At 39.3% G+C, this 26,290-nt stretch overlaps 3 protein-coding genes across 5 annotated transcripts in view; 2 read left to right on the top strand and 1 right to left on the bottom strand.

Moving 5' to 3' along the window:
- The window catches only part of LOC149028437 (uncharacterized), a 39,102-nt gene extending 32,664 nt beyond the window's left edge, over positions 1–6,438 (top strand). The window contains exons 15-17 of the mRNA XM_089136578.1: positions 5,068–5,280; positions 5,498–5,769; positions 5,953–6,438. Of these exons, the coding sequence (XP_088992704.1) occupies positions 5,068–5,280; positions 5,498–5,769; positions 5,953–6,094 (627 nt within the window). The 3' untranslated portion in view covers positions 6,095–6,438. The remainder of the gene's footprint in view (positions 1–5,067; positions 5,281–5,497; positions 5,770–5,952) is intronic.
- A 2,807-nt stretch (positions 6,439–9,245) lies between these two features.
- On the top strand, positions 9,246–10,981 carry YLS5 (Class I glutamine amidotransferase-like superfamily protein). Its single transcript, XM_089136568.1, has 4 exons — positions 9,246–9,542; positions 9,651–10,094; positions 10,208–10,582; positions 10,713–10,981. The coding sequence occupies exons 1-4, from the start codon at positions 9,354–9,356 to the stop codon at positions 10,887–10,889; spliced, it is 1,185 nt and encodes a 394-aa protein (XP_088992694.1). The 5' UTR covers positions 9,246–9,353; the 3' UTR covers positions 10,890–10,981.
- Positions 10,982–15,431: 4,450 nt separating this feature from the next.
- On the bottom strand, positions 15,432–26,090 carry LOC149028435 (U-box domain-containing protein 43-like). Of its 3 annotated transcripts, none has more exons than XM_089136546.1 (5): positions 25,588–26,090; positions 25,258–25,392; positions 20,129–21,412; positions 17,473–17,791; positions 15,432–17,208 (listed from the first exon to the last, which is right to left on the bottom strand). In XM_089136546.1, exons 3-5 carry the CDS (start codon positions 21,359–21,361, stop codon positions 15,728–15,730), a joined length of 3,033 nt encoding a protein of 1,010 aa, XP_088992672.1. In that variant the 5' UTR covers positions 21,362–21,412; positions 25,258–25,392; positions 25,588–26,090; the 3' UTR covers positions 15,432–15,727. The 3 variants fall into 3 exon arrangements, with proteins under 3 accessions (XP_088992672.1, XP_088992680.1, XP_088992664.1); XM_089136554.1 differs by having other exon boundaries at positions 25,258–25,375; XM_089136538.1 differs by having other exon boundaries at positions 25,258–26,090.
- Positions 26,091–26,290: the final 200 nt, after the last annotated feature.

Below are 26,290 nucleotides of genomic sequence, written 5' to 3'. Positions count from 1 at the left end.
AAACAAGCTTTAAACAATCAAAATAGTAGTTGAACTTGAATAGAGAAAAGAGAGAAGAAGAAGAAGAGAAGAGAGATGAAGAACCAGTAGAAAAGACCTGTGATTCTTAGCTAAAGAGTCTAGAATCACAGAGCACTTTTATTTATAGCTTCTAATGAATCTAGGATCTTAGGCAATAAATTTGTATAGGAATTAATTAAGTTCCATTCTGAACTTATTCCTGTAGTCTACTTTCCCTTTATTATAATAGGGCTTGAATCTGGATCATAGCCTTCTCCCCTTGTTTCTTTCCTGGCTGGCCTAGTTCGTTGTCTTTTTTCTCTCAAACCCCTCGGTTTTCTCTCTTGCGTTTTCCCGTTGGTTTTCGCCTCCGTTCTTTTTTCGCTTCGCTCGTTGGGACCCCCTTCTTCTTCTTCTTCTTTTTTTTTCTCCCTCTCTCTTCTTCTCTTTTTTTCGCGTCTCGTTTCTCTCGGGGTCCTTCTCTTCCTGCTTCTTCTCTTCTCCCTTCTCCTTCTTTTTTTTCTTCGTTTTTTCTTTGTTTTGTCCGTCTGCCTCTGTTCTTGGTTTTTTTTCTTCCTTCGTGTTGGGTTTTTTGTTTTCTTCTTCAGGGATATTTCGTAAATCGCACATTTTTAGGATCTATTTGCAAATTTACAATTTTCGGGGACATAATTGTAAATTTGCATAATTCCGGGTCTTTTGTAAATTCAAATAGTTAGGACCTGTTTGTAAATTCAAATAGTTTTAGGGACTTATTTATAATTTCTTTGTCGTTTGAATCAGATTCAATCGATCAATCTCTCGAGAAGAAAAGGGGCTTGGCTCTATCATCTCATTACCCGCTTGTCATTCTTGACTTGTTTGGGTTGTTCCTATTGCTTCCGTTTTGTTTTTAGGGGTGAAGCAGAACCTGACATTCTTTCACTGCCCATCTGATCTCTGCTCCCCTGGATCCGAATATTTTCCCATTCTTCATTCTCTTTCGGTAGATTTGCCACAAATTACTTGATCTGGTCTTGATCTCCTTACCGACTATTGTTGGAAGAGGACTAGTTGGATACTTATGGCCTCTATCAAACCCACTACCGCGGTGTTTTACGGGATAAATGGATATCAACGACTCTCTTATTATGTCATTCCTTTTGAATTCCATGCATCCAATATTGCCCGGTTACCTATTCTGAATCTGCAGCCCATCCGCTCTGAAACATATGGCGTGGGGAATGATGCACGTTTATGAGCTACGAAGAAACTTCTGAGACTACCCAGGACTCGTGGCCCCTATTATCGAGTTCGATCTCTTTGGCAGAGTTGGATCATTATGGGGATCATCACCCCACTAATCCAGTGTGTGGCGCTATGAGTCTTGATAAGATTCAGTATATGACTTTTGGCGGTTTGAGCGTGGTCGATCGGATCGGTCGTCTTGTCGTTCTCCCTTTCCTCACTGACGTCTTATGCTCTTGTTCGGTGTGAGAAGTCGTCGATTGTCTGCTTCTACTCCTATTATGGAGAATCGCTTCTCTTCGCACTAAATCGTCCCTAGGAGATTGTTGTGTGAACCCGTCATACCACTCTCCGGAATTGTTGGACGCTGGGAGCCCCGTTTTGGCACGGCACAGCGGGGAAACAGGCTAATCTTTCGAGACGGTTTCCCCACCCCTCGCGCTGGTTTTCGGAGTTCGCTCTTTCGCGTTATGCGTCTTCCTCCCCCTCCCTGCTTCTTGCTCCCCTCCACTCCTACCTGCTACTTCGGATCGGGAGGAGTTGTCGTGTGGACTTTTTTGCTCGCCGTTGGAGGATCTACTTCGCTTTGACTCATCTTCATCCTCCATTCGGTTTCGCCTTCTTGTGGCCCGTGGCTCGGTCCCCCCTTTCTTTTGTCTTTTCTCGTTTGTTTTCCGTCTTTTATCTTACCATTATAATTTCTTCCTCTTCGTTTCCCTTGGAATTTCCTTTGTTATTATCTTCCCCGTGTACGCTCCGTGAGGGGGTTGGATGTCTACAATTCAGCCTTTCTGTGACTTCCTTATGCGTTTGTCTTTATTACCTTTGAGTTTGTCCCTTACCTTCGCAATCTTCTACTCCTTTGAAAGTTTGTCCCTACCTTCGCAATCTTCCACTTTGGAGATCTAACATTGCTATAGATCTATCTTTTGTTGCGAACTTGTCTCTCGTTAACCCCGGTTTGCCCCTACTTGCATCTTCCCTTCGAGATCTAACCTTGCAAAGACTTGTCGTTTGCCTTTGCGAACTTGATCTCTTTACCTTGGAGATTGTCACTTATCTTGCAAATTCTCCCCTACCTTTGGAGATTACCCCTGGCAAACTTTCCCTTTAAAGATCTAACATTGCTCAAATCAAAACTTTCACTTTGGCTGTTTTCCCTGCTATTGTTCCCCAAAATATATTTTCCCTCGATTTGTGCGAAATTTAGTCTTCTCAACATTTGAAGATTCTACTTCTTTACTTGGGCGTTCTTCCTGGAGACATAAAGTTCGAAGATGAGGACAAATCAATGGAAGTCTATGGCGCGTAATCTATAGTTTGAGATCAAATTGCTGTGTTTACCCGCGTGTTTTATACTTTTTGGTCGTTGGACATGTGTGTATCCTGCCTCAACTGGGGGGTGTTGGTTCTTTGGAGTCTATAGGTTTGTATAGGAATTATTGTTTGCTTCTGTCTTCTATTCCTTGTAATGTCTACTTTCCACTTTATTATAAATAAAGGGCTTGAGATCATGGATCTATAAGCCCTTCTCCCCCAATTGTTTCTTTCACCAGAATCTAATACAACTTGAGAGACAAGTAATTGTCCTCTAGAAGAAGGAAACAAAATATTACGGCTTTAGTAACTTCCTAACTCCTAAATAGAAAGTTCTAAATAGAAAGTTCTGAAAATAGAAACTACCACCAAAATAGAAACTATGCTTTCTAAAAAACTCCCAAAACTAGCAAGATTCCCACATTAGAAATAGAAAATATAATCAAAACAACAGCAAAATACTGTTCACGTGAACAGTAACGTGAACAGTAAAATTCCTATTTATGTATACTTCAACAAGAAAAGCTATTTCTTTTTTTAAAACAGAACACAACTCTAGCTATTTGTGTGGGAGTATGAAAGAGGCCAGGTTCAACGGAGGCCTGTAAACGTCTTTGCTCAAAGAAGTGATAATATTTAGATTGAAGGAATTAGAAGAGCTAGAGCCAGACCTAAGATAGCTTTAAGAGAAGTGGTGAGAAAGGATATGCATAGCTTAGGCATTGTATCTAACATGGCCTCAAATAGAGCTTATTGGAGGGCAAAAATGCATGTAGCTGGCCCATTTAGTTGGGACAAGGCTTCTTCTTCTTCTACTTCTTCTTGTTGTATGAAAGGGGCCTAGTTACAAGCAAAAAAGGCCTAATTGCCCTAACTTAAATTTACCCAACTAAATTTAACTTAATATGAACCACCAATGAACTATTTGAAACTCTCAAGCATAAATTAAATTAAGTAATTAAGCTACTTTCTTTAAATGCAGGCCCCTACTTTAGGCTCATAAGGAGACCCGTTACAGTTTGAGCCTGTTTGATCCAAGGCCCATAACATAGATGCCCCAACCCTAGGCTATTTCCTAAGAAAAGAAGCCCAATTTGGTGCTAGATAGACATCAGTTCTGCTGAGTTGAGTATGCAATCATGCTGTAAGGTCACTACACTTAAATAAGTTTACTGTACCATCAGCATCTCCCTCCCCTTCCCCTCAGATTTGATCATCTCCCATTCCACCCCCCCCCCCCCCCAAAAAAAAAAAAAAAAAAAAAAAAAAAAAAAAGGCCCCTGCCCCAGTAAAGGATGTTGGTACACATCTTTTTTTGCCTCACTTAACACGAGACATCCATTTTGATGTTGTATCAGTTGTTAATTTTTTCAGTAAATTTCATATGGGTATGGTGCCTCTCTACAAGCAATAGGTTGGGTGGCAAAATTTTAAGTCATGGGATGTTTTAATTTTATTAAATTTTTTACATTTCATAAAATTTTGCTGTTAACTACCCACGTCATCTTTTATCATGAACAGTTTGTAAGCATGCAAGAATATTATTCTGGCACACACTTGCTCTGGGTTTCTAGCATGCTCTGATTCAATTATTTCTTACCTTGAGCCCAGAAAATGATGGCTTAAATCCACTTCCATATTATTCTTTATTATTTAACACCTTTCCTGTTATAAGTATCAGATAGAGGCCCAGAGGTGCAGTGTACTGTATCTAATCTTACTCAAAAATGCTTATGCTTCAAGGAACTCGGTCTGACAAATTTGCCAAATTTCATGTGAATATTTGATGAGCTGGCATTTGCACCTTCTTTTTTCCCCCCTGGTTGGGAAGTTGGGGGGGGGGGGGGGAGGGTAGGGAGATGGGGATGATATTCCAATGATTGTTGTGTCCAATCCACTGGCCTTATTCACAGTACTTTCCAGTTTATCAAAACTTTTCTCATTGGCTCCTTGTACCCTTGCCAGTCAAGGAACTTCGGTAGAACAGTTTTCAGTCTTCACTACTCCGGCTTTAACCATCTTTGACATATCTTTTTAATGATGCCATGCTCTGACAATCAAATTCATTTTTGAGTTCTCATATATGCAGGATTGTTATCATTATTATTTTGAGGGAAGGGGGTTGCCCCTAGTGCTTGAGACTGTTTTTATTGAAGCATTCAGTATTGCATTTTTGAACTTTTACTTTGATATCCTCATTATAGGGCGATTAACAGCCTGAGGACTGTTGAAGTTTCCTACACCACCTGCAAAGTATGGGCTAGCCATTGGCCGCTGCAGGGCAAAGGGGTGGGAAAGAATTGTGAAATAAGTAGTGCACATCTTTCTCGGCCTTTTAGTACACCAAGCATTTCATTGTGAATTTTCTGACTTCAATGTCTTTGATTTTGGGTTGCACATTTGTCTGAGTCATTTTGAAGTACAGGTCCGATCTGTTAATCTATGTACATTTTCACATTTGGAATTACGTGTAAGATCTTGCACTTGCTGTCGACATGATTTTATTGGAAACAATTTCCGTAGGTATACCAGAATTTTATCTTGGGAAACAAATATCAATCTTCCAAGCTGTGTGAGGCACTGTATACCAAGTGTGAGGATGAAATGGACCAGCTTCAAGTCCTCATGCTTCCTTCAATGGCAAAATTTAATGTAGGTGTCCTGCAATGTAATCAAAGTTTTGAGGCAGGGTGTATTGGCCCTTCAAAAACAAGCTCTGAGCAACGGATGATGAAGGTAAGTTTGTGTCATTGTGCTTGTTTTGGCTTGCTTTTTCATTGAGCTTTTTAAATTTGAAGGACACTTATGACAAGTTCCCCTAATATTGGGGTGGCCAGATCATCTTGATTTCTTGAAATTTCATCCTTCTCAGACCATTCTGTCTCGCCACATATGAGTTTTGTTTGTGTATGTTTTTGTCTTAAAGGTTGTCTAATGCATACGTATCATGCAGATGTTAACGAAATCCCGATCACTATTCATTAAAGAATACAATCACAAGCTTTTCAATTGGCTTGTAGCCTTCTCCCTTTTAATGGTGGTGGTCGGCCGGTTTATTATGAAGTTTTTCTTGATTGAAATTGGAGCTTGGATTTTGTTTATATTCTTGGAGACATACACACGGATGTTCTGGTCAGCAGAGGCACTTTATTACAACCCTATGTGGCATCTTATTGTGTCCACTTGGGAGGCATTAGTTTATAGCCCTATTCTGGATCTGGATAGGTAATAACAACAAGCTTCTCTTCCACTGTCAGTTTTGTTAGTGATTAGGATTTACATTGTTTTCTCTTCCCTCAAGCCCTATTTAAACCAAGGGAAAAAAATATATGTATCAACTTTGGTGAGGGTGTACACATTGGATTGACAAAGTTTTTTTTTTTCTCTTTTTTGCTTTTTGTTCAACAGATGGGCCATTCCCATTGGTGCAATGCTAATGGTATTGGTTCTTTATTGGCGGTGTTATGGAAGGAGGAAATTTGGTGCTGGATGGCTGTTGCCCTTGTACAACCACTGCAAAGGCAGCTCAACTTGTCGTAGATCTGAGTAGAAAAAATTCTCTGGGATCCATTTGTGGTCAAGCAATGGTGTAATGCGTTCTTTCATCATTTATCTCCTTGGTCAAGGCCATACATTTTCTGCACATGAAGGTTGCCAGGAGTTTGGTGTTTCTGATCAAATCCTTCACTGTCAATGGTGAAAATATGCTGAAGGAGGATATGAGATCTGCAACTGTTGTATCTGATACTGTTATGACTTATGAGCTTTCTGACAGTAGTTGTAAATTTGGTTTCATTTATATATTTGATTGTTCAGGGTCTTCTCTTTGTTCATTCAATTTGATATCTGGCTAATGCTGCAATTAGTATTTTTATGGAAGAGGTGATCCATCAGGCTGCAGGTTTAAGTTCATTTTACTTCTGGTGGTATTTTCTTTGTTGACGATGGTTGATTGGTGGCTTATACATCGAGTGATCAGTAATTGTTGATCGTGCAATACCCCATTTGCACTTCACTAGACTAATAATCCAGAGAAGCTTGTCAAGGAAAACGAACCTCTCTTCTTGTAAATTTCTTTGAAAGAGAAACCCCTATAGCATTTGGGGGTTTGTGAGACCAACCAGTCTTATCTTTCCCTCTTTGTTCATCCTCCAGTTGACAACTTTTATTTTGCAAATCCCATATGAATCACATACGCATTTAGATTGTAAGATACCTATAATGTTATATCCAAGCAAGATGGCATGTTAAGAGTCTATCGGTCATCCCACATCCTTGAATGATTTAGGGCCTGTTTGCCCTCAGTTAGAGAACCCAAGATTTCCTCTTTCCTTCTGTGGTCGATCGATTGTCAAGATCAATGTCTTTCCCACTAATGGGTTGAGATTTCGTGACAAATCCATCTGGGCCAGCTTGCACCTCGATCATCTCTGAGAGAGCCTTATCATGAAAGGGTCGCCGTCCTTGGAGTTGTACTTAGTAAAATCTCTACAGGGAGTTGCGCCACCATGGGAAAAAAGGGGGATCAAGAGGGATAATCACATTTTTACAATGTTAAACGTAAAATAATCAAAATAGACTTGTGTTCGAATAAATATATTCTATTTATAATAAGAGGTGAAATCTCATAAAAGTAATTTTCCTTCGGGTCAAAATAAGCTAAACATTTACACATAATTACAAGAAAGATTAAGTGGGAGTATATATGATAGATTCAAATCATATATAGCTTTGATGTGTCAACACTCAACCATTCTTCACCAAGCAAGATGGCATGTCAAGAGTCTATTGGTCATCCCAACATCCTTGAATGATTTAAAAATTATAAATCCATAGATTTGAAATCATTATATTTTTTTTTGCCCCCCCCCCGATTTGAAATCTCTAGATATTTGAAATCTCCGGACTCATGTAACCCCAGGAAAGTTGGGTCTTTAACCCCTTTAACATACCACCTTTGACAATTGAATTAAATCTTGGTTTAGTTCTGTACCCTTGTGGCCATAGATGATGAGGTTTAATACGATGAGAATTGTGATGTTGGAGAATCTTCGGGGATAAATGGTGATCTGTGAACAATTTTGGGAAATATGGAAAGATGAAGAGGAAGATATGAAAAGATTTTAGTAAATAATTAGAGATTTGCAAGGAAAATTCGTGAATAATAGTTTACCCACTTGGATTTTGGATCATCTTCCTCACGTCTTTCCACTTTCCAATCATAAAATCAGATGAGGTCTATAAGTTGAATTTTTTTTTAAAGAAGGGTGGGACCCACAATGGTATTCTGTGATGAAGTGGGGATCATCTTTCCCAACGGTTGTGTTCTCCTTATGACTAAGGGTGTTAATTGCGTGCTGAAACTGTTTAACCGTATCAAACCAGCGCCGTCTAAAACCATACCGTATCATACCGCATCGTTTAAAATTTGGTACAGTTCTGATTTTAGGTACTCATGTCGTCGGTATGTACTTAAACCGTACCGAATTGGTACAATACCAAATTAAAGAATATAAATATAATTTTACAATTAAAACACTTTACCTTTACCTTATCCTTAATTCTCCATTTAAGTTTTTCGTTTCATCCTTTACTTCTCTTCTTAGTTTTACTTGTTTTGTTTTTGCTAATATCAAGTTCTATCGATTATTTGATTGCAATTTCAATAGGATTTAAATGAACTAATAACAAAAATGGCATGGGATCGTTCGTACAAAAATTGTACTGCACTAGATACAATGTTTTAACCGTTTTCCCGCACTGATTTAATACCTAAATCATACCGAACCGTTTTTGCAAATACCGAAATTGTACTATACTGTATAAATTCGCTACGGTACGATTTTGATTTTCGATATTCAAAGTTAGTACTGTACTGAATTACCAAAACTATACCAGTTGACACCATTATTCACGGTTTTATAACCACAAATATATAGGGCCCACAAGTAAAAAAAAAATTAATTGAAAAAAGTAGGCCCCTTTATATGTAGCGCTACCCCCTCTTTTCCGGGGGACTCTCTCATGGGAGTCCGATCAGCTACCTGTCGTGCTCCCCACGACTTTACCACCAAAAATACAAGGGGCCAAAGGTTGGGTGATGGGTTAGTTTTTTTTTTTTTTTTTTTTTTTTTTTTATTATTTTATTATTTTTACATGTGGGTCCCACAGGATTTGTGGTGCTAAAGAGTGATCCGGATCCTCCACCCCCCCAGAGATGGTCCTGACCAGATCCAAAACGTGGAGCCCACGGGTGACACCCTTAATAACAGTTTTTTTTTTGTTTTTTGGCCCACAAGCAACAAAAAAAGTAGTCCCCTTCACACGTATCGCACCCCCTCTTCCAGGGGGACTCTCTCATGAAACCGTCGGGATCAGCTGATCCGGGGCTCCCCCTACGACTTTAGCCCGCATAAGCACGAGTGGGCCCCGGGCTGGGTGATGATCCGGTTTTTTTTTAAATATTCTATTCCTCCTTACATTGGGCCCCCATAGCTAAATTTCGTGGTCACCGGATTCCTCCCAGGCCCCATGGGTATATTTCGTGGTCCGGGAAGGGGGGAGCACAAAGTGCTCTCCGTTAGGTTAGGGTCGCTGCTCACTAGCCACTTGCCCATGCAACCTGCTGCCGCCAACGAGCTTCACGTGGGATGGTCTGAATTTCCTACTCGTTCTACTCAAATCGTGAGTAAATGAAATGATACATATTTCGTCTCCTCTGCTCCTAAACAAAGTCCTTTATCTGGGATTAGAAGAAGATCATCTTTTTGGATTCTCACTTCAGTTTTAGGCGGCTCCCTCATCTAAACATGGCAGCAGAAACGAAAGTGACCGAGAAATCAGTATTAATGATATGCGGGGATTACATGGAGGACTATGAGGCCATTGTCCCCTTCCATGTCCTTCAGGCATTCGGCATCCGCGTCCATTGCGCCTCTCCCAGCAAGAGATCCGGCGACACCTGCATCACTGCTGTTCATGACTACATGGGTCATCAGGCACTCATCTCTGCTACTACTTGCACTGATTTCTTGATGTTTTTCAATCCATAAAAAAAAAAAAAAACTGAATTTGACCGAATCATGAATTTCACTCATATGTAACAGCTATACACGGAACTGCAAGGTCATCGCTTCACCCTCAACGCCAACTGGGACGAACTCAACACGGATTCCTACGACGCCCTCATCATCCCTGGAGGCCGATTCTCCGAACTCTTCAGCGGCCACCATGATGTCCTGCGCATCGTTTCCGAATTCGACAAAGCCCATAAACCAATTGCAGTTACTTGTCACAGCCAACTCATCCTCATTGCCGCCGGCGTCCTCCAAGGCAAGAAATGCACCGCTTTTTGGAGCTTGAAGCCGATAATCAATCTTGCAGGTGGTGTTTGGTCGGAACCCGACCCAATCACTTCTGCCCTTCTCGACTCCAACGTCATCAGCGCCATTGGTTGGCCTGCACATGCCCAGTACCTCGATCTTCTCTTCCGATCCATGGGAGCTAAAATCTTGCCACATCAGAGCAGAGCAATCCTTTTTCTTTGTGGGGTAAGCACCACTTTAGTTATTCATGAATATTCTTCGATTGCAGAATTAGAGCGTCAACAACCAATTTGTTAATTTTAGGGTTCTGAAATGTATTTTTCTCTTCTTCTTTGAAGGACTATGTGGAGGATTACGAGGTAAACGTACCCTTCCAGGCCATGGGAGCTCTGGGTTGCAAGGTGGATGCAGTTAGCCCGGGGAAGAAGAAAGGGGACAAGTGCGTGACGGCCATCCATGACCACATTGATGAACCAGAGGGAGTTCATGTTTGCTGCGAGAGACAGGGGCATAACGTAGTCATCACCACTGATCTCGATCAAATATGTGTCGACGATTACGACTGCCTTGTCATACCCGGGGGACGCTCGCCAGAGTTTCTGGTCATGGACGACAGGGTGTTGTCGCTTGTGAAGGAATTCTCCCAGAAGAAAAAGATTGTTTCAGGAATAGGCCAAGGGAAGTTGCTGCTTGTTGCCACTGGTATTTTGCAGGTCTGAATCGCTTCTCTTTCTAATCCAAAATCCCTTCTTTTGATCTTTTCTCTGGTTCACATAAGAGTAATTTATAGGGATGATGCCCGGATTCGGAATTGAATATTTGATTTTCGGTGAGATTTTTCAGGGGAAGAGATGTGCAAGCAGCACCGCAATGAAAGCTATCGTAAAGGTGGGTGGCGGATTAGTGGAATCTGCAGAAGCTGTGACTGATGGGGAGTTGCTAACAGCGAGCGGATGGCCTGCGCTTCCACACTTCGTTTCCCAACTCGCCAACCTCTTGGGTTTCTCCGTAGTCTTTTGATTGATTAGATCATTCGAAGAAATTGGAATTGTTGTTGTGATTGATAGAACATTTTCCTTTTGAAGCCCTAGAAATAAATGATATGAGGAATGGCGCCAGAATAATTAATTAATTAATTAAAAAAAAAATTTAAATAGAGAACAATTTCATTCATAGTGTTGGAAAGCACATGGAATTAGATTTACACAAATCTAGCCATGAAGAGGACAACGGCCATTCAATCCTTCCCAAAGATGTGAGTGCCTTCCTACTTTCTAATTGGATGGTGGAAAATAGAATTACCCCATCTAGGAACAAAAACAAACTTACACGAAACAAAAAAACTAAACAAAAGAAGAAGGGATGTAAACAATATTGTCAATCGCAGGAGAAATCTCTATAGTAACAAAGGTTTGAGCCTTAACCATCTGAATCAGCACTTGATAATTACTTTCAGCAATAATCTTCTCCATTTCTTTAGCCAAAGCCATAAGAACACTCAAAATTTTACCAAGTCCATTTTTGACTTGTGGATGTGTGATATTTGTTCTAACTTAATATCAAATGGTTGAGACTCATTTGCAAGTCACATCAAAGGGGCGTAATTAAATTAAAAAAAATAATTGATTTGACTTGAAAATGGACCTTAACCTTTTGATATGATGTTTGGACACATGTCACATCTATACAAGAAAATAGATGGAGAAATGGACCGAATATTAGTCCAAGAAGACCCTCTCTCAAAGCTAAAGCCTCCCCCTCAAATGGTAAAGAAAAAGAGAACGGAATAGAGGTAACAACAATTAACCTCCCATTATTAGGGGTGTAAATGGATAACTGAAATCCGCTTTCGAATTCGCATCTGCATCCGTTTAGGGGTATACGAATCCGTCTGATTACTAATAGGATGGAGATATGATATACCTCTTTCTTACCCATTATTATCCGTTTAAATTACTTATTTATATTTATTTTTCTTACTTTTATAAATTTTTTTACCTATGATATGTGATATTTTTCTAGATTTTCTACTAGAATAACTATCAAAGTTGCTAAATTCTTAAATTTCAAACCTAGCCCTCACAAATGAAATGGTAAAAATGTAAACAGGTAGTTAAAAACTTGTATTCAATCTTATATTCATGCCCATTTAGAAGAATCTACTTAAGAAAATATCTATCCGATTATTATTCGAATCCGACTGAATCAATCAAAAAACCAATAAGATATTATCCGAATCTGTCCGAATATAATAGGATGTAGATATGATATTACTACTATCTGATCCAAATCCGGTCCGTTTGCACCCCTATCCATCATCTCTTCTCAAAACACAACCAGGACCCCCACAAGATAAAGAAGGCACAACTGAATCAGATCTTCTAACACTAGTAACAACAACAATATTAAGCTTGAAACACCCCAAAGGAGGAGCAACCAAAAGATACATAAAAATAATCTTTCTAAGGCACATCCACCTAACCATTCACCATCAAGGAAACTAAGCAAAGTTAAAGATAGAAAATTGTTTAACTGCCCAATTCAATATCTCAAAACGGGAGCTTATGACACTCTGAAAAATCAATTTGTTCCTAGTTTTCCACCAACTCCAACATACATCGGCAGCAAAACCTGACACCTTCTCTTTGTCAGTTTTTCCTCACTAATTTAAATGGGGTAGTTATGCTATTTGGCTTTGATGAGGATAATATAGATATTTCATTCAAGAGTTAACAGAATCCTGAATGGAATGTTAAGAATATGTAACTTATAATTTTGAAAGTGTGTAATCTATAATTTAGGGCACTAAAGTGTGCAACTCAGAGTTTAAAACCCACTAGGGCCTGTTGGGTTATGTGAATCCAGATATTTTAAATCTCTGGATTCATGAATGTGAGATTTATATCCGTTTGGTTGTGAAAATCTCCAAATTCCTGAAATCTAGAGATTCATCTTTTTATACTAAAAACGTGAATATGTAGATTTATGGGTATGGGGTGAAATCCAGAGATTTCATCTCTACTATAAAAACGTTAAACATTTGCACATTCACAAAAATCACTAATGAATCCACTGATTTCATTCCACATATTCGGTTAACCAAACAGTTGATTTTATAAATTATGACTCCACAAATTTGAAATCTATAGATTTGAAATCTCTAAATATTTGAATCTTCATACTCATGTAACCAAACAGACCCTAAAGCATATAACCTATAAAAAAACTCAAAAATCCTTTTAAAAGTAAAAATGATTAAAATGCATCTACATCCAAAGATGCCAAGAAAAACAAGCTAGGCTTCCAAACAAGAGGGGCCCACAGCCAGTCATTTAGAAAAATGGTCATTTCGACGCGTTTAGGACTTTAAAATGCCCAGAACATTTCATATGGTAAGGGACCTATTGTAATCTATAATTGTTTTCCCCTTTTTGCCAGGAGCCCCACTGTTGAGATTCAGATCAAGCTTCCAAATCTACCCAAAAAAAACAAAAAGGAAAAATTCAAGCTTCCAATACAGTCGCGTGATAATTTCCGACCAAAATTTCTTCCTAACTGTCCAAAAAATATTCAAATAAAAACAAATATTACTGCTGATAAAAAACACAGCGACAAAAGCCACACAATAGGACCTATGGTTTGGATAAAACAATGAACTTAATCGGTTGTCTATCAAGAATTCTCCATATATTTAATCGTCAAAACGACCACAGATTTGTTGAGAAGAAAATCGATGGCAGAAAAAGATGAAAGAACTCCAACAGTCTCGTCATGGGAGACTTCTACAGAGTTCAATATTTCATTTGGAAGACAAAAATTATTGTCTTTTAAAAAAAAAAAAAAAAAAAAAAAGAGACAAGAAGAAGGAAGGAAAAAGAAAAAAGAAAAAAAAAGGGATAATTGTGAATTATCTTTGTTGATGATTTTTCCATGTACACATGGGTACTACATTCTTGCAAATAGATCACTTTTGTCTTCTATTTTTGTTCAATTCAAGACAATGGTTGAAAAACAAGTTTGCATGACCATCAAAGAATTCAATTAGATTGGGGTGGTGAATATGATCAACTAAATACCTCCTTGACACAATGTGGCATTATCCATCATGTAGCTTGTCCTTGTACTCATGAACAAAATGGGATGGCTGAACATAAGATACGCCACATTGTAGATACAACTTTAACTCTCTTAGCCCTTGCTAATCTCCCTTTGCATTTTTGGAATTATGTTGTTGATACTTTTATGAATCTAATTAATTGTTTACCCACTCGCGTCTTTCAAATATCTCTCCCTTTGAAAAATTGTATCAAAAACTCCCTAATTATAGTTTCTTAAAGGTTTTTGGTTGTGCTGTTTTTCTCTTTTTACATTCATATAACAAACATAAATTTTCATAAGTGGGTCTTCAAGATTAAAAGAAAGGGAGATGGAATAATTGAGCGTTATAAAATGTTGTTTGCCGATTACACAAGTCACTATATGGTCTAAAACAAGCGCCTAGAACCTGGTTCCATCACCTAAGCACCTTTCTCCACACCTTGGGTTTTGGAGGATCCAAAACTGACACTTCTTTCAGTTTTTGTATTAGTTTATATCGATCACATTGTGATTACAAGGTCTGATCCAACTGCAGTATCCCATATCATTCAATCCCTTGGGATAGAATTCTCCATTCGTGACTTGGGGACCCTTGATTACTTTTTGGGCATAGAGGTTATTCCAATAGTAGACAGCATCATTCTTTCCCAACAAAAATACATTGCAAATTTGCTCCGGATAATAGGAATGGATGGGGTAAAACCAGTACAGACGTTGATGGCTACATCAACCTTAGCTTTCACAACATAATTGGGAAATGTCTGGCTGATGCAACCTTGTATTGTAGTACAATTGGAGCATTGCAAATATATAACCTTGACCCGACCTGATTTATCTTACTCGATCAACAAAGTTTGTCAATCTTCGAAAGAGCCCATTGATGAACGCTAGCAAGCGGTCAAGAAGATCTTACACTATCACCCATGGGTTAGCCATTTCAAAGCACTTCACAAATCGTTTGCCTACAATGATACAGATTGGACAGGTTCTATTGATGATAGACACTCAACGGTTTGCAATTTATTTAAGAAACAACTTATTTCATGGTCTGCAAGGAAGCAACATACCATTGCTTGATCCTCCACAGAGGCAGAGTATCGTGCCATTGAGAATACAACAGCTAAGTCAGTTTGGCTCAAATCCCTACTACAAGAACTTAGAATTCAACTACCTCAACCACCATCTCTGTGGTGCGACAACCTAGGGGCTACATATCTCACCGTTAAACCCCTCTTTCATGCCAGAACCAAACACATCGAAGTCGATTCCACTTTGTCCACCATCTTGCTGCTCGAAAAGAATTATAGGTTAGATTCATTGCCACTCAAGATCAAATTGCAGATATCTTCTCCATTGTCTGCAGCCGCGTCACCCCGCGCGGCCCGCCCCCCCGGGGGGGGTGTTGTTTTTTTTTTTTTTTTGCTTTGAAAATTCCCATATTGTTGTTTGTATCAAACTCTATTCCTACAAATCAGTTTTTGTAAAACTCAAATCACCTTATACGTTTCCCTAGTTGTACCTAACAATTGTAATTGTTTCTCATGATATACAAACCAGTCGCTAACCACAACTGGGGTATGCAAAACTTCTGCAAATATATTCTTTACAATGCAACCTCTCTAGCATCGCGGCTCGGAGGACATGGTGTTATCATTACCCAGTCTTGGGAGATTCTGTGAACCATAATCATACATATTCTTCACCTCCTTAGTTATTAGCTGTGTTCTTCAAAACAAGTAATCTGAACAGTTTTTTCCCCTTTAAGTGAGGCGCAACGATGACTTCGAAAAGCGGTCAAGCTGTGCCAAGACTCTGGCAGCCTTCCTTCCTAGCTGGCCTTCTTCATGAATGCTATGGGTAGTCAAGGAAACAAGATGCATCCTAGCTTGCGATTTATAATAGTCAACTAGTTCCTTCACTGAAAAAACCTTCTCCAAAAGACTTAGAGCTTTTTCTTTTAAGAACGGAGGTCCCCAGTTTAGCACCTCCAGTGTTGGACAGATAGCTTTTGCTTCATGTAAAGCATAAACCCCTCCATGCGATGCATCTCCCAAAATCAATGTGGACAGTGTTTGCAGTGCTTCATAGGCAGTTTCATTAACCTTCTCTTGCAAGAGTTGCACCAGTTCAGGCAAAGCATTTGCCATCACCAGACAAAATGTCGAGTTCACGCTGCAAATGCCACCATGGACTGGACAAAGAGTCACATGCACTGGACGAAAACACCACCAACTGTTTGGTTTAGACACAACCGTGAGTTTTGGACTGCTCAAGGACAAGTTACCAATGAGTGCTGCGGTTCTTGCCTTGGCTGTTACAGAATCAGACTTGAGATAGTTCAAAAGTAAAGGGTAGACCCCTAATTCAACCACCATCCGTTGTGTGCCAAGATTTGTAGGATCTGTGAACCTGAAGAGTGCTCCAAGAGCATTCTCCTTTGCTTCCATAGTCCCAGATCTCAAGATATGCAAGACTGCAGGCAATGCATCTGATCCAATCAACATCATGGTGAGTCCTACATCAGATTTTGGAAGATTGGCTATTAACTCAGCTGCTGCCATTTGTACATCCCTGCTACTGTCATCCTTAAGAAAGTGCACCAAAGTCTCCACCCTCCTCTGCAGGAGGAGGAATTCCCCAATCCCCTGAGGCTCTTGAATGGAGAAACGAGATAGCAGGCTAAGGGCAAGTTGTTGGATTTCTGGGTCAGGGTCATCTAACAAAGGAAGGATAATAGAAACACCACCAGAAATAGAAAATGCCTTCTCCACAGGCTTCGCTTCTGACTTGCAAATTGCAAGCAACGCATGCAACAGAGGCTTGCGGAAGCAATGGGATAAGCTTGAATTCTGTTGAAACACAAGCAAGTTGGTGACAATCTGCTCTAAGTCGAGGCAATCCCCTTTTGAATCAGTTAGGAACAAAATCCCATCACCATTTGAAGAAAGTCTCTCCAGGATCTTGGAGCACCTCTCAATAATAAAGGTGCATATATGAGAAGTGAACAACAGATCAAGAACAAGAGGAACTCCACCAGCAGATGCAATTAACCTTTTGTTCTCACGGCAACTAGACAGTTTAACTAAAACAGACAAGGCCAAGTTTTTAGACTCAAGACTTCCCAATACCATTTCCAGCAAGGGTGGTATTACACCTTCCTCACCAAGAAGTGTTATATCCTGAGCAACCAATTCCATGTTCAACAAAATTTTCACCATTGATATCCTAGATGAGTCCGGCCCTGAAAACAAGGATCACTACCTCATGATTAGGCCAGAAAGGAAGAGAAATCCAAACAATGCACTAATAATGAATCATCATGATTCATTTAAAACTGAAAAAAAATTCAAATTCTTCAATCGACATTTTTTTCCTAGCCTGCTTATCATGTGAGAAGCAATGCTAGGGTTCCGCTGGAGATACTGATATTACTTGCAAGCAGAACCTTCCAGGTCAGAAAATAATTTTATAGAGGCAGGTAATAAGTAGAAAGAAGTTTACCAACCTTGAATTAGTCGAATAATAAGTGGCTTATACCAGTTGGCCCTAGCAGCATAAGCAATGTTTTCTTCATCATTCTCACAAAGCTTTAGCAAGATCTTTTCAGCTTTCTCTGCTGACTCAATAACTGTATCTTTCAGAAGTTTAACAAGGAAGAGAATTGCACTGCTCTGATGAGAAAGTTTTCTTAAAACAGATAGATTCCATCCAGATCTGTCTTGCAACAACTCAAAGAGAAGCTCGACTGCAGCCGTTGATATATTTGGGTCAGAGCATAAGCAGGGAACCAGGTTTTCTACTCCTTGACACTCAACCACCTTATCCTGAAATTTGGATTTAGAAATTATCAAAAATATAGTACAAAGCTCAAAAATGTGACTGCAACAAATGAATTACAATTTCTAGATGATGCAAACTACAGTTGAGTTGATTTGATCTTCAAAAAGTTACAAAAAATTAAAAGCAATCAAGCATCATTATAATTATTATCCCAACTGGCAACTACCCAGGTTTGTTTATGGATCTCATCCCTCCTTTCCACTTCATCTAGGGCTAGTTCTTCTATTAAAGAACAACTTAGCATTGGCACTTCAATTAAAGAAAGATGCCCTCAATTGAGAATCGTCTCCTTTTTCTTTTATGGTGTATCCTTACAGCAATATACCCATCTTGGCCATCCCTTATCCTATTAGAGGCTCCAACTTGCAATTAAACACTCTGCCCCAGTTTATATGATGGGAGAAAAACATTTGACCTGACTTATTCCTTGAATTTCATCGGGATACTTCTACATTCATTTCTAATACAGTGAATTTTTCCATCCCTAATCCATTAAAATCCCAAATTATGATGTCAATTATTCTTTGGGAAAATTACATGACTAGCTACTTTTAGGTTTCCCTTTACAAAAGTAGCTACTCAATGTTTCGATTAACAAAACTAGCTAAAACTGACTTTGGGTTTACAAAACTAACCAAAACAGTGATTTTTCATCGTCTTTGGACATTCTTACCCTTAAAACTAATCATACGATTCATATGAACAGATTAGGCAACCATGAAAGTAATGAAATAATAATAAATAAATAATGCAGAGGTTGGGGTTCCAGGAAGAAGATGATGGTTGCCTAATGTCGATATGGTTATTTTAGAGGTAAAAACATCCAAAGGGGATGAAAAATCACTATTTTTTTTAGTTTTGTAAACCCAAAGTCAATTTTAGCTAGTTTTGTTAATTGATACATTGAGTGGCTACTTTTGTAAAGAGAAACCAGAAAGTAGCTAATCATGTAATTTTCCCTTATTCATTCACCCCTGCAAAGAAAAAACAACTAGGCAAAGAAGAGGGAAAATTTTTTTTTTTTCTTGTTCCATGGGAATGTTTAATGGTAGTCACAGCAAAAAGGAGTTGTACCAACATAAAAACAAGAAGCATGTCGATGCATATAACAGTACAGGCAAAGGATAACAGTCAGTGCAGCATAAAATGCAATAATCCTCAGGTTTGGACTTCCCTACCCCCACTCTCTAACACCCCCCCCCCATGACCTTACTATCTGGACCCTATCTCCATCTAAAACATTCTCCATTTCCTCAGCCTGGAACCTCCTCCACCCCCCCCCCCCCCCCTTTCCTCTTGCCCCTTGGACCCCCTAGTTTGGTTTAAGGGTCACATCCCTCGTCATTCCCTTACCCTCTGGAGAGCCCTCAACCTTGGCCTCCCTACCCAAAGCTTTCTTTCTAGCCGTCGTATACCGATTAACCCCAACTGTATTATTTGTTGGAGTGGTTCAGAGGACTTAGAGCACCTTTTCTTCACCTACCCCTTCTCTTGCCTCCTTCGGGGAAAAGCTTAGCCTCCATTTGGCCCTGTTCAAGACGCTCATTCAGTTTCACTTAGGATTGGCATTGGATTTTTAGACTCTATTCTGGATCGTCCATTTGTGATTGGGTTGGCAAGATGGTCTTCAGTGCATACATCCACCATCTGTGGTGGGAACACAACCTCAGGAAATGGACTTCCAAATCTCGCTCTATTGACTTGATTTGGAAAACCATCTATTTTTATGTTTCTTCTAGGCTCCAGTCTTATCCCCCATCCCCCGGTTAATGGACACCCCAAGGAACAAGCATATTGTTGTTACCTGGGTTCTTAACTCCTCTTTTCAGCCTCTCTCTTGAAGGCTTGTTCCCCCCCCCCCTTCCTCTCTCTCTCTCTCTCTCTCCCCTTTTGTTTCTTCTTGTTGGTTAATATATTCTTTATTCATCCAAAAAAAATGCAATAATCCTCGGCAGAGAGAGAGAGAGAGAGAGAGAGAGGGATGTCCCAATCATACAAATTTGTGCTGATGAGATTACATTTCTTCATCCTATTGGTGGTTAAGTAAAATGTTATCAATTCACAATGCAAGGATTCATTTCTACCATAGTAGACAAAATTGAGACATTTATTGAACAAAATCCATATTTGCATCTGATTATTGTATCTTCAACGATATAGTTGAGCATACCTTATATTAAATTGTTTCCTGATTTTAGCCTATGAATTATAAAGAAAAAACTGAGCCTAAAGGGAAAAGGAAACCATGCAAAGTAGGAAAATGGGACTTTCATCATAATGAAAATAGAATATGTTAACAATGGAATATCTGAGCTGCTAACCTTATTTCTGGTGTGCTCTTCTATAACAGTCTTCAATGTAACTAAAATTCTTCTCTTCATATCTTTGTTACATGAGCTTCCAAGAATCGAGACTAAAATATCAATAAGCCCTGCTATAGCAATCCAGTCCTTGTTGATTGGGCTTTCTAATATAAGTTCCTCAATTTGGTCAATAGCCTCTTCCACGGACAAATCCTCACCTGTTGATAGCTTTACTCTGGCAGATCTGATCTTGAGACAGTAATTGAGTTCCCGCCACTCTTCAATTGACTGCCTCAGCTTAAGGTTGGACCTCAAAGAAAAGTCCTCAAGAGGTTGACCAGTGTCTGGGTCGGTTCTCTCTCCCGATTCAAACCAGGCCTGAATAGCCCCTCTCTCACATGTAGTACCAGTGCAGATGCTAACAGGGTCAAACATCACAGCCTTTGATATGGGACAAATGAAAGAATTAAATGGAGCTATGTATTCTCCCCATGTCACATATTTTTCAATGGCCTGAAGCCTCAGTAAATACTGTTCCTTGACTTTCTGATGATCATGTGCAGCATCGGCTCGGGAGAGTAGTTCAATGACCTGTTCCAGGAAGAACACTTCTGCCCTTTCCTTTCGAGTTGCAGCCTCTTCTTTTTCCCTTCTAAAGCTTTCAAGCTCTTCACATATTTTTGAGGGTTCGATAGGAATCCCAACTGCCTTTGCTATTTCTTCAAGCATGTCATTTGCAAATCCTTGATCAACTTTTTGCTCCTTAAGACCCTGGTCCAATTTTTCTACAATCCGGACCTGGGTTTGAGAAACCTCAAATTCTGCCCTTTGCATATCATTCTGTAACCTGTTCACTTTTTCGGAGATGCCTGAAAGGACTTCAGTGCTCGCAAGAGACAAAGCAGCCAGTGATCTTCCAATATCCCTTGTCACATCTTGTACCTCCTTGACTATGCTCCTGCATTTGATCAATAAATAGAAACGAGCCCTATTTTTGTACTTCTCTACCAAGTGATTTGCCTTCTTAACATCTTCTTCAAGGAAGGCCAGAGCTTGTCGAGCAGTCTGAGAATCATTCAACTTTCGCAATTGCAATTCCTCTAAAACGGGTTCAATGTCAAAGAGGTATTTCGAAAGAGTTCTGAAGCTCTCCTTCTCTATGAGGACATCCTTTGCAGCTTCAGCAGTTTTTATGACATGAGTTGTTAGATAGGCCAAAATGGTTCCTAATGGTAATAGCTCCAACGCCATTATAAGAACAAGAAGTTCATCACATGATTACACATATTGCAAAACCTGATTCTGGAAGGCAAAACAAGAAAGTTAATTGTAAGAACAAAGGACCGTGAACCCAGCCAAAGAAACATGTTAATGAATAAGTATTGTAAGGGGTATGACCCTTGTGTACTGTGGGGATGCACATGGACATGCACATGCTGTGTGTTCCCTTTTTCAGTACTTGTAACCAGATTGGAAGATCTTTAAAAATCTTTCTAATCTGGAAAGATATTTGCTAGTCTGGAAACTTTCAGCTATATGACATACTTCTAAGGGGGAGAGTTGTAAATTGCACAACCCTCCATTTCCTCCTCCTCCCATCTCTTCTTCTTCTCCACCACTTCTCTCTTCCTTTTGGTCTTTGTTATTTCAAGCTATTTTAATTTTAATTTTGTTACATGGAATCAGAGCAGTGACTACAGATCCCATTCTGACATTACAACGGTGTCGGTTGCCAGTTTGAGAGTGGTCTGAGGATATTTTAACTCTACCTATTGCTGCCTATCTTTTGCTATTCTCAGATCCTCAACTTGATTCCTGAGTTGCCACTTCTCTTCTGCAATGAGTGCTTAGAAACTCTTGGTTCTACACTTCTACTTAGTGCAGCAATTTTGTTGTGTGTCTCTATTTGGATGTGATCAAACAACCCTTTCACATGAAGAGCTAAATCTTCTGTCTGATTTATGCTGACTTTATAGCTATGGTGCTTTACTCTGGACTGTTTTTCTCCAATTCTTTCTTCTTTCTTTCTTTCTTTCTTCTTTCTTTCTTTCTTTCTTTCTTTCTTTTTTTATACTGTTTATTATTATTCCTCCATATCTAATGCTACATGTAAGCGGAGATTGGAGACTTCTATTATATTTTTTCAAAACTTCTCTTAAGATGGTATTCTATAGCAACAACAACAACTACCTCCTTGGTCTGTACTATCCTATACTGCATTTTACCTACCCATTTGGTCAGTAGTAATCCATATCACCTTTTACCTACCTACTTGTTATGTACTAACCCATAGTGTCTTTTACCTACTCATTTGGTCAATAGTAACCCATACAGCCTTTTACCTATTTGATCCGCAATAACCCATACTGGATATTGCATACCTACTTGGTCTGCAAAACCCATTGATGTGAACAAGGGTTCACCCCTGGCCGAAACCCTGGAGCGGGCCCCAAGGCCACTCCAAAGGGGCGCACATAGGGCTGGCCCAACCCTCCTAGAGGGATACTTTGTTCCATTCCAACCCTAAATACATGCTGGAATTAATTTTCAGAATCTTATTTCTTCGTTTTCAAAGAGTCTTGATTAGTTAGAAGTCTTGTTTAATTTAAAGATGAGTTCTTGGGTCCTTAGTAGTCTTCTTTAAAGGACTCTTACAAGTCTTTATTTACAAGAAGAGTTCCAATTCTTTTTGTTGAAGTCTTGGTGTCTTAGGAGGAATCTATTTTCAAGGAGATTCCATTAGTTGTCTAGTTTAAATAAAAGTCTTTGCTTGTGTGGAAAAAATTAATTGTGAAGGAGATCCTAAACTATAAAGGATTCCCAATTACATTGGAGTCTTTAGTAGGCTATAAATAAGCCTAGTCTTTCATTGTAATCTTGAAGTCTGATCATGGTTGTCCAGGCAACAAGGTGATAGAGAGCAACGAAAACCAAGGCGACAAAGCGACAACAGTTCATTTTGACCCAAAATCAGGCCTAGGCGACTAGGCGGATGCTGGATGCTTTGCAACCATGAGTTTGATTATTGAATAAAATTGAGTTTGAGTCAAGAATAGTGGTCTTGTCAAGGAGGCTACGGTTGGGTATTTGAGAGTTCTCATTCAAGATCAGCATCTCTTTCAAGATTTCAGCTTTCTTCTTTCAATTTCTAGCGGCCATTTACAGTCAAAGCAACTTCCAAGTAAGTACAACAAAGGCCCATACCCTCCACTCACCTCCCAAACACATTGCACCCCTCCCCTCCCATGATAGCCCCTCACCAGCCCTCCCCTCAACCCCGAAGGCCTTCCCCAGCCCCCCCCCCCAAACCTTCCTTGCAACAGCAAAACACCCCCCTCCCCCAGCCCCCTCTCTCTTCTCTACTGACTGTGGCTCGAGGCAAAAAACAAAAACAAAAAACAAAAAAAAAAAAAAAAAAGAAAGAAAGAAAGAGAGCAAGAATGAAAGAAAGATCGCCCAAGATCTCAAAACCCTATCCCATCCCATCCCACAAAGTTGAACAATTTTCCCTCCTAAGTTTCCACCCAAAACCCTAATTTTTCCCTCATCATTCCATAATTTTCTGTTAACCCAAACCTTTAGTTAGCCTTTACCAAACCAAGACACCCATAATTTTTTAAAGACACAAATCAACCCATACCCTTCCCTCAAGTTCCCCAATAATTCTTGAACCACCCATTAAATCCTTATTCTTTTGCTTTCAAATTTATCAAAGATACTGGGAAAACCCTTAATTTTAGGGAAACCATCCTAACAACCCTAACTCTAAATTTGGGTTTCCATCACCCATTATTGCCTTTTACTTACCTACTTGTCTGCAGCAACTCAGACTACCTTTTACCTACCTACTTGGTTCACATTAACCCATATCTTTTACCTACCTATTGGTCAGCAATAACCTATATTGCTCTTTACTTGCCCATTCTTTTACCTACTACTTGCCTTCTTGTGGAGAGCTTACGTGCAGACATTGGAGTTGCACTTTTTATCTTCTCTTATTGAGATTCCTAGCTAGTTACCAACCCCTTGTGATGTAGCCAATGGAGATGCTACACTTTTGAAACAATTACTACTTACTAATATTGGCATTATTTGGATAGTGCCTATGACATTATTATTGTAGTTATGCTTGTGGATGTGGTTCACATTTATTCTTGCCTATCATTCTTATTGTTAAATAGTTCATTCTACATGACATTTTTTATTTAAGTTGTTGTTGATTATCTCCTAGGAGAAGTTCTCTTAGTGCTTAACGGTGCTTGCTATTGCTACTTGTGCTCAATATTGATGTAGTTTTTTAATTTATGTTCTTGTTGTTCCAACCTGGAGAATTTGATATGCATATTCCAGCTCAAGGGGGAGTTTTAATGATTCAGTATTGTAAGGAGAATATGATCCTTGAGTGTTGTGGGGGTGCTTATAGGTCATACGCATGCACTCCATTCCTTTATTAGTCTCTTACTAGTTTTAGTTTGTTTCCCTTTTTTGCCTTATTGTTTGGATGTCAAATAAGTCTAAAACAGGATTGCAATATTTATTTGTATTTTCAGTACTAGTAATCATGTTTGAAGATATTTGAAGATCTTTTCTAGTCTAGAAACTTTCAGCTATATAATATACTATTGAGGAGGAGAGTTGTACCTTACACAACTCCTTGTTTCCTCCTCCATCTTTCTTCTTCTCCACCACTTCTTGGGTCATGCTCATGCTCACTATTTCCTTTATTAGTTTCTTTCTATTTCAAGTCTGTTTTCCTTTTTCCCCTATTGCTTGGTTGTCAAGCTAAGTCTAGTTTAGGCTTGCAATATTTGTTTCCTTTTTTTTTTTTTTTGGTAAAGTATTTGTTTCCTTTTCAGTACTTGTAACTAAATTGGAAGATATTTGAAGATCTTATTAGTCTAAAAACTTTCAGCTATAAGTATATTACGGAGGGGGAGAGTTGTACCTTGAACCACTCCCCATTTCTTACTTCTCCATATCCTCTTCTTCTCGACCACTTCTCTCTTCCTTCTATTCTCTGTTATTCCTAGTTATTTTAATTTTAATTTTAATTTTGACACAAAACAAAAGGAGAAGCTCATTCCAAGTAAACAAACTAGAATTAGTGAAAACCAAATAAGTTGGAAAGAGAAGTGCTCAAAACAAACCATGTCCACAGGGTAGTCCTATCCAGCCAACTTGTCAAATTCATTCTTTATAGCAAAGAATGCACCCCGTGCACAATATCACTTATCGTTCAAAGGAGAAGGAAACCAGAAATGGAACCTGACAACAATCATCAACTGCAGAGAGTTCAGAATCAATCTATTTAAAAGCAAAAAGGGTTTATCTCTTCAACAGAGTCATTCCATTCCTATAAAGGATATCAAAAAGTGGAAAACATAGTTGACGACAAAAGGGCTTGTGGAAAACGTAACGAGAGCAGCGAAAGCGGAAAGTCTGTACCTCAACGCAATTGAGAGTAAACAGAGGGTTACCGTTTTTATCGGACGAAGACGTCGAAGTCAGTCGACCCGGAGAAGATTCTGCAATTTCTATTTATATATGATTCGTTAGTTGAAGAAGCACACGGCATTCTTTCAGTGGTTGATAACCTTAAGTAGAGCTGAAACTTCAACGATGATGCAAAATACACAGTGAGTTGGAAATTTTCTTAACCCGCTGGGCCACCACTGATCAGAAAACTAATTGGGTTGTAAAGTATCTGAAATCTCCTGTTGAATTTTCGCTTTGTCGCGTTCATTTTAGTTCTCACTATGGGTTAAAGAGGTAGGAAGGTGCTATTAAGGCTTTGGAATCTGGAATGGCGTACCAAAAAGGGAAAAATCTGGAACGAGTGGAATGTAAAGCTAAAATTTTCAACCCAGATAGCCAAGAACGGAACTATAATTCTCAACCCAACCCAAATGGTGTGTTTCACCTGTACTTCCTATATGATATTTCTTTCCCATTGAGGAATCGATGGGGTTGAAATTTTCTTGGTCGGGTGCCTGCGAGCGTGAAATGGTCCGCCTGCGAGCGTGAAATGGTCCGCCTGAGTGGCGTGAAATTGTCCGCCTGAGAGCGTGAAACAGTGTGCCGGATCAGCGATCGTTTAACAGCAAAGGAAAATCGAGATGTCTTCGCAAAAGAAAAGGATCCAGGAGCGTGTTTAGATTCTGGTTTGTATTGCCTTCGCTG

The sequence above is a fragment of the Hakea prostrata genome, chromosome 1 (genome assembly GCF_041222555.1).
Source record: "Hakea prostrata isolate BN-2017 chromosome 1, UWA_Hpros_2, whole genome shotgun sequence".
Classification (NCBI taxonomy): domain Eukaryota; kingdom Viridiplantae; phylum Streptophyta; class Magnoliopsida; order Proteales; family Proteaceae; genus Hakea; species Hakea prostrata.
This window is presented reverse-complemented; position numbering and strand designations above follow the sequence as displayed.

What these genes read in the sequence shown, in the direction of transcription:
- YLS5 (XM_089136568.1), top strand. Translation starts at nt 9,354, where the DNA reads ATGGCAGCAGAAACGAAAGTGACCGAGAAATCAGTATTAATGATATGC. An exon ending in ATGACTACATGGGTCATCAG is followed by an intron (nt 9,543 to 9,650) that starts GCACTCATCTCT and finishes CATATGTAACAG; the next exon opens with CTATACACGGAACTGCAAGG. An exon ending in TTGCCACTGGTATTTTGCAG is followed by an intron (nt 10,583 to 10,712) that starts GTCTGAATCGCT and finishes GAGATTTTTCAG; the next exon opens with GGGAAGAGATGTGCAAGCAG.
- LOC149028435 (XM_089136538.1), bottom strand. Translation starts at nt 21,361, where the DNA reads ATGGCGTTGGAGCTATTACCATTAGGAACCATTTTGGCCTATCTAACA. An exon ending in AAGAGCACACCAGAAATAAG is followed by an intron (nt 17,792 to 20,128) that starts GTTAGCAGCTCA and finishes TCCAAATTTCAG; the next exon opens with GATAAGGTGGTTGAGTGTCA. An exon ending in TATTATTCGACTAATTCAAG is followed by an intron (nt 17,209 to 17,472) that starts GTTGGTAAACTT and finishes CCTTGTTTTCAG; the next exon opens with GGCCGGACTCATCTAGGATA.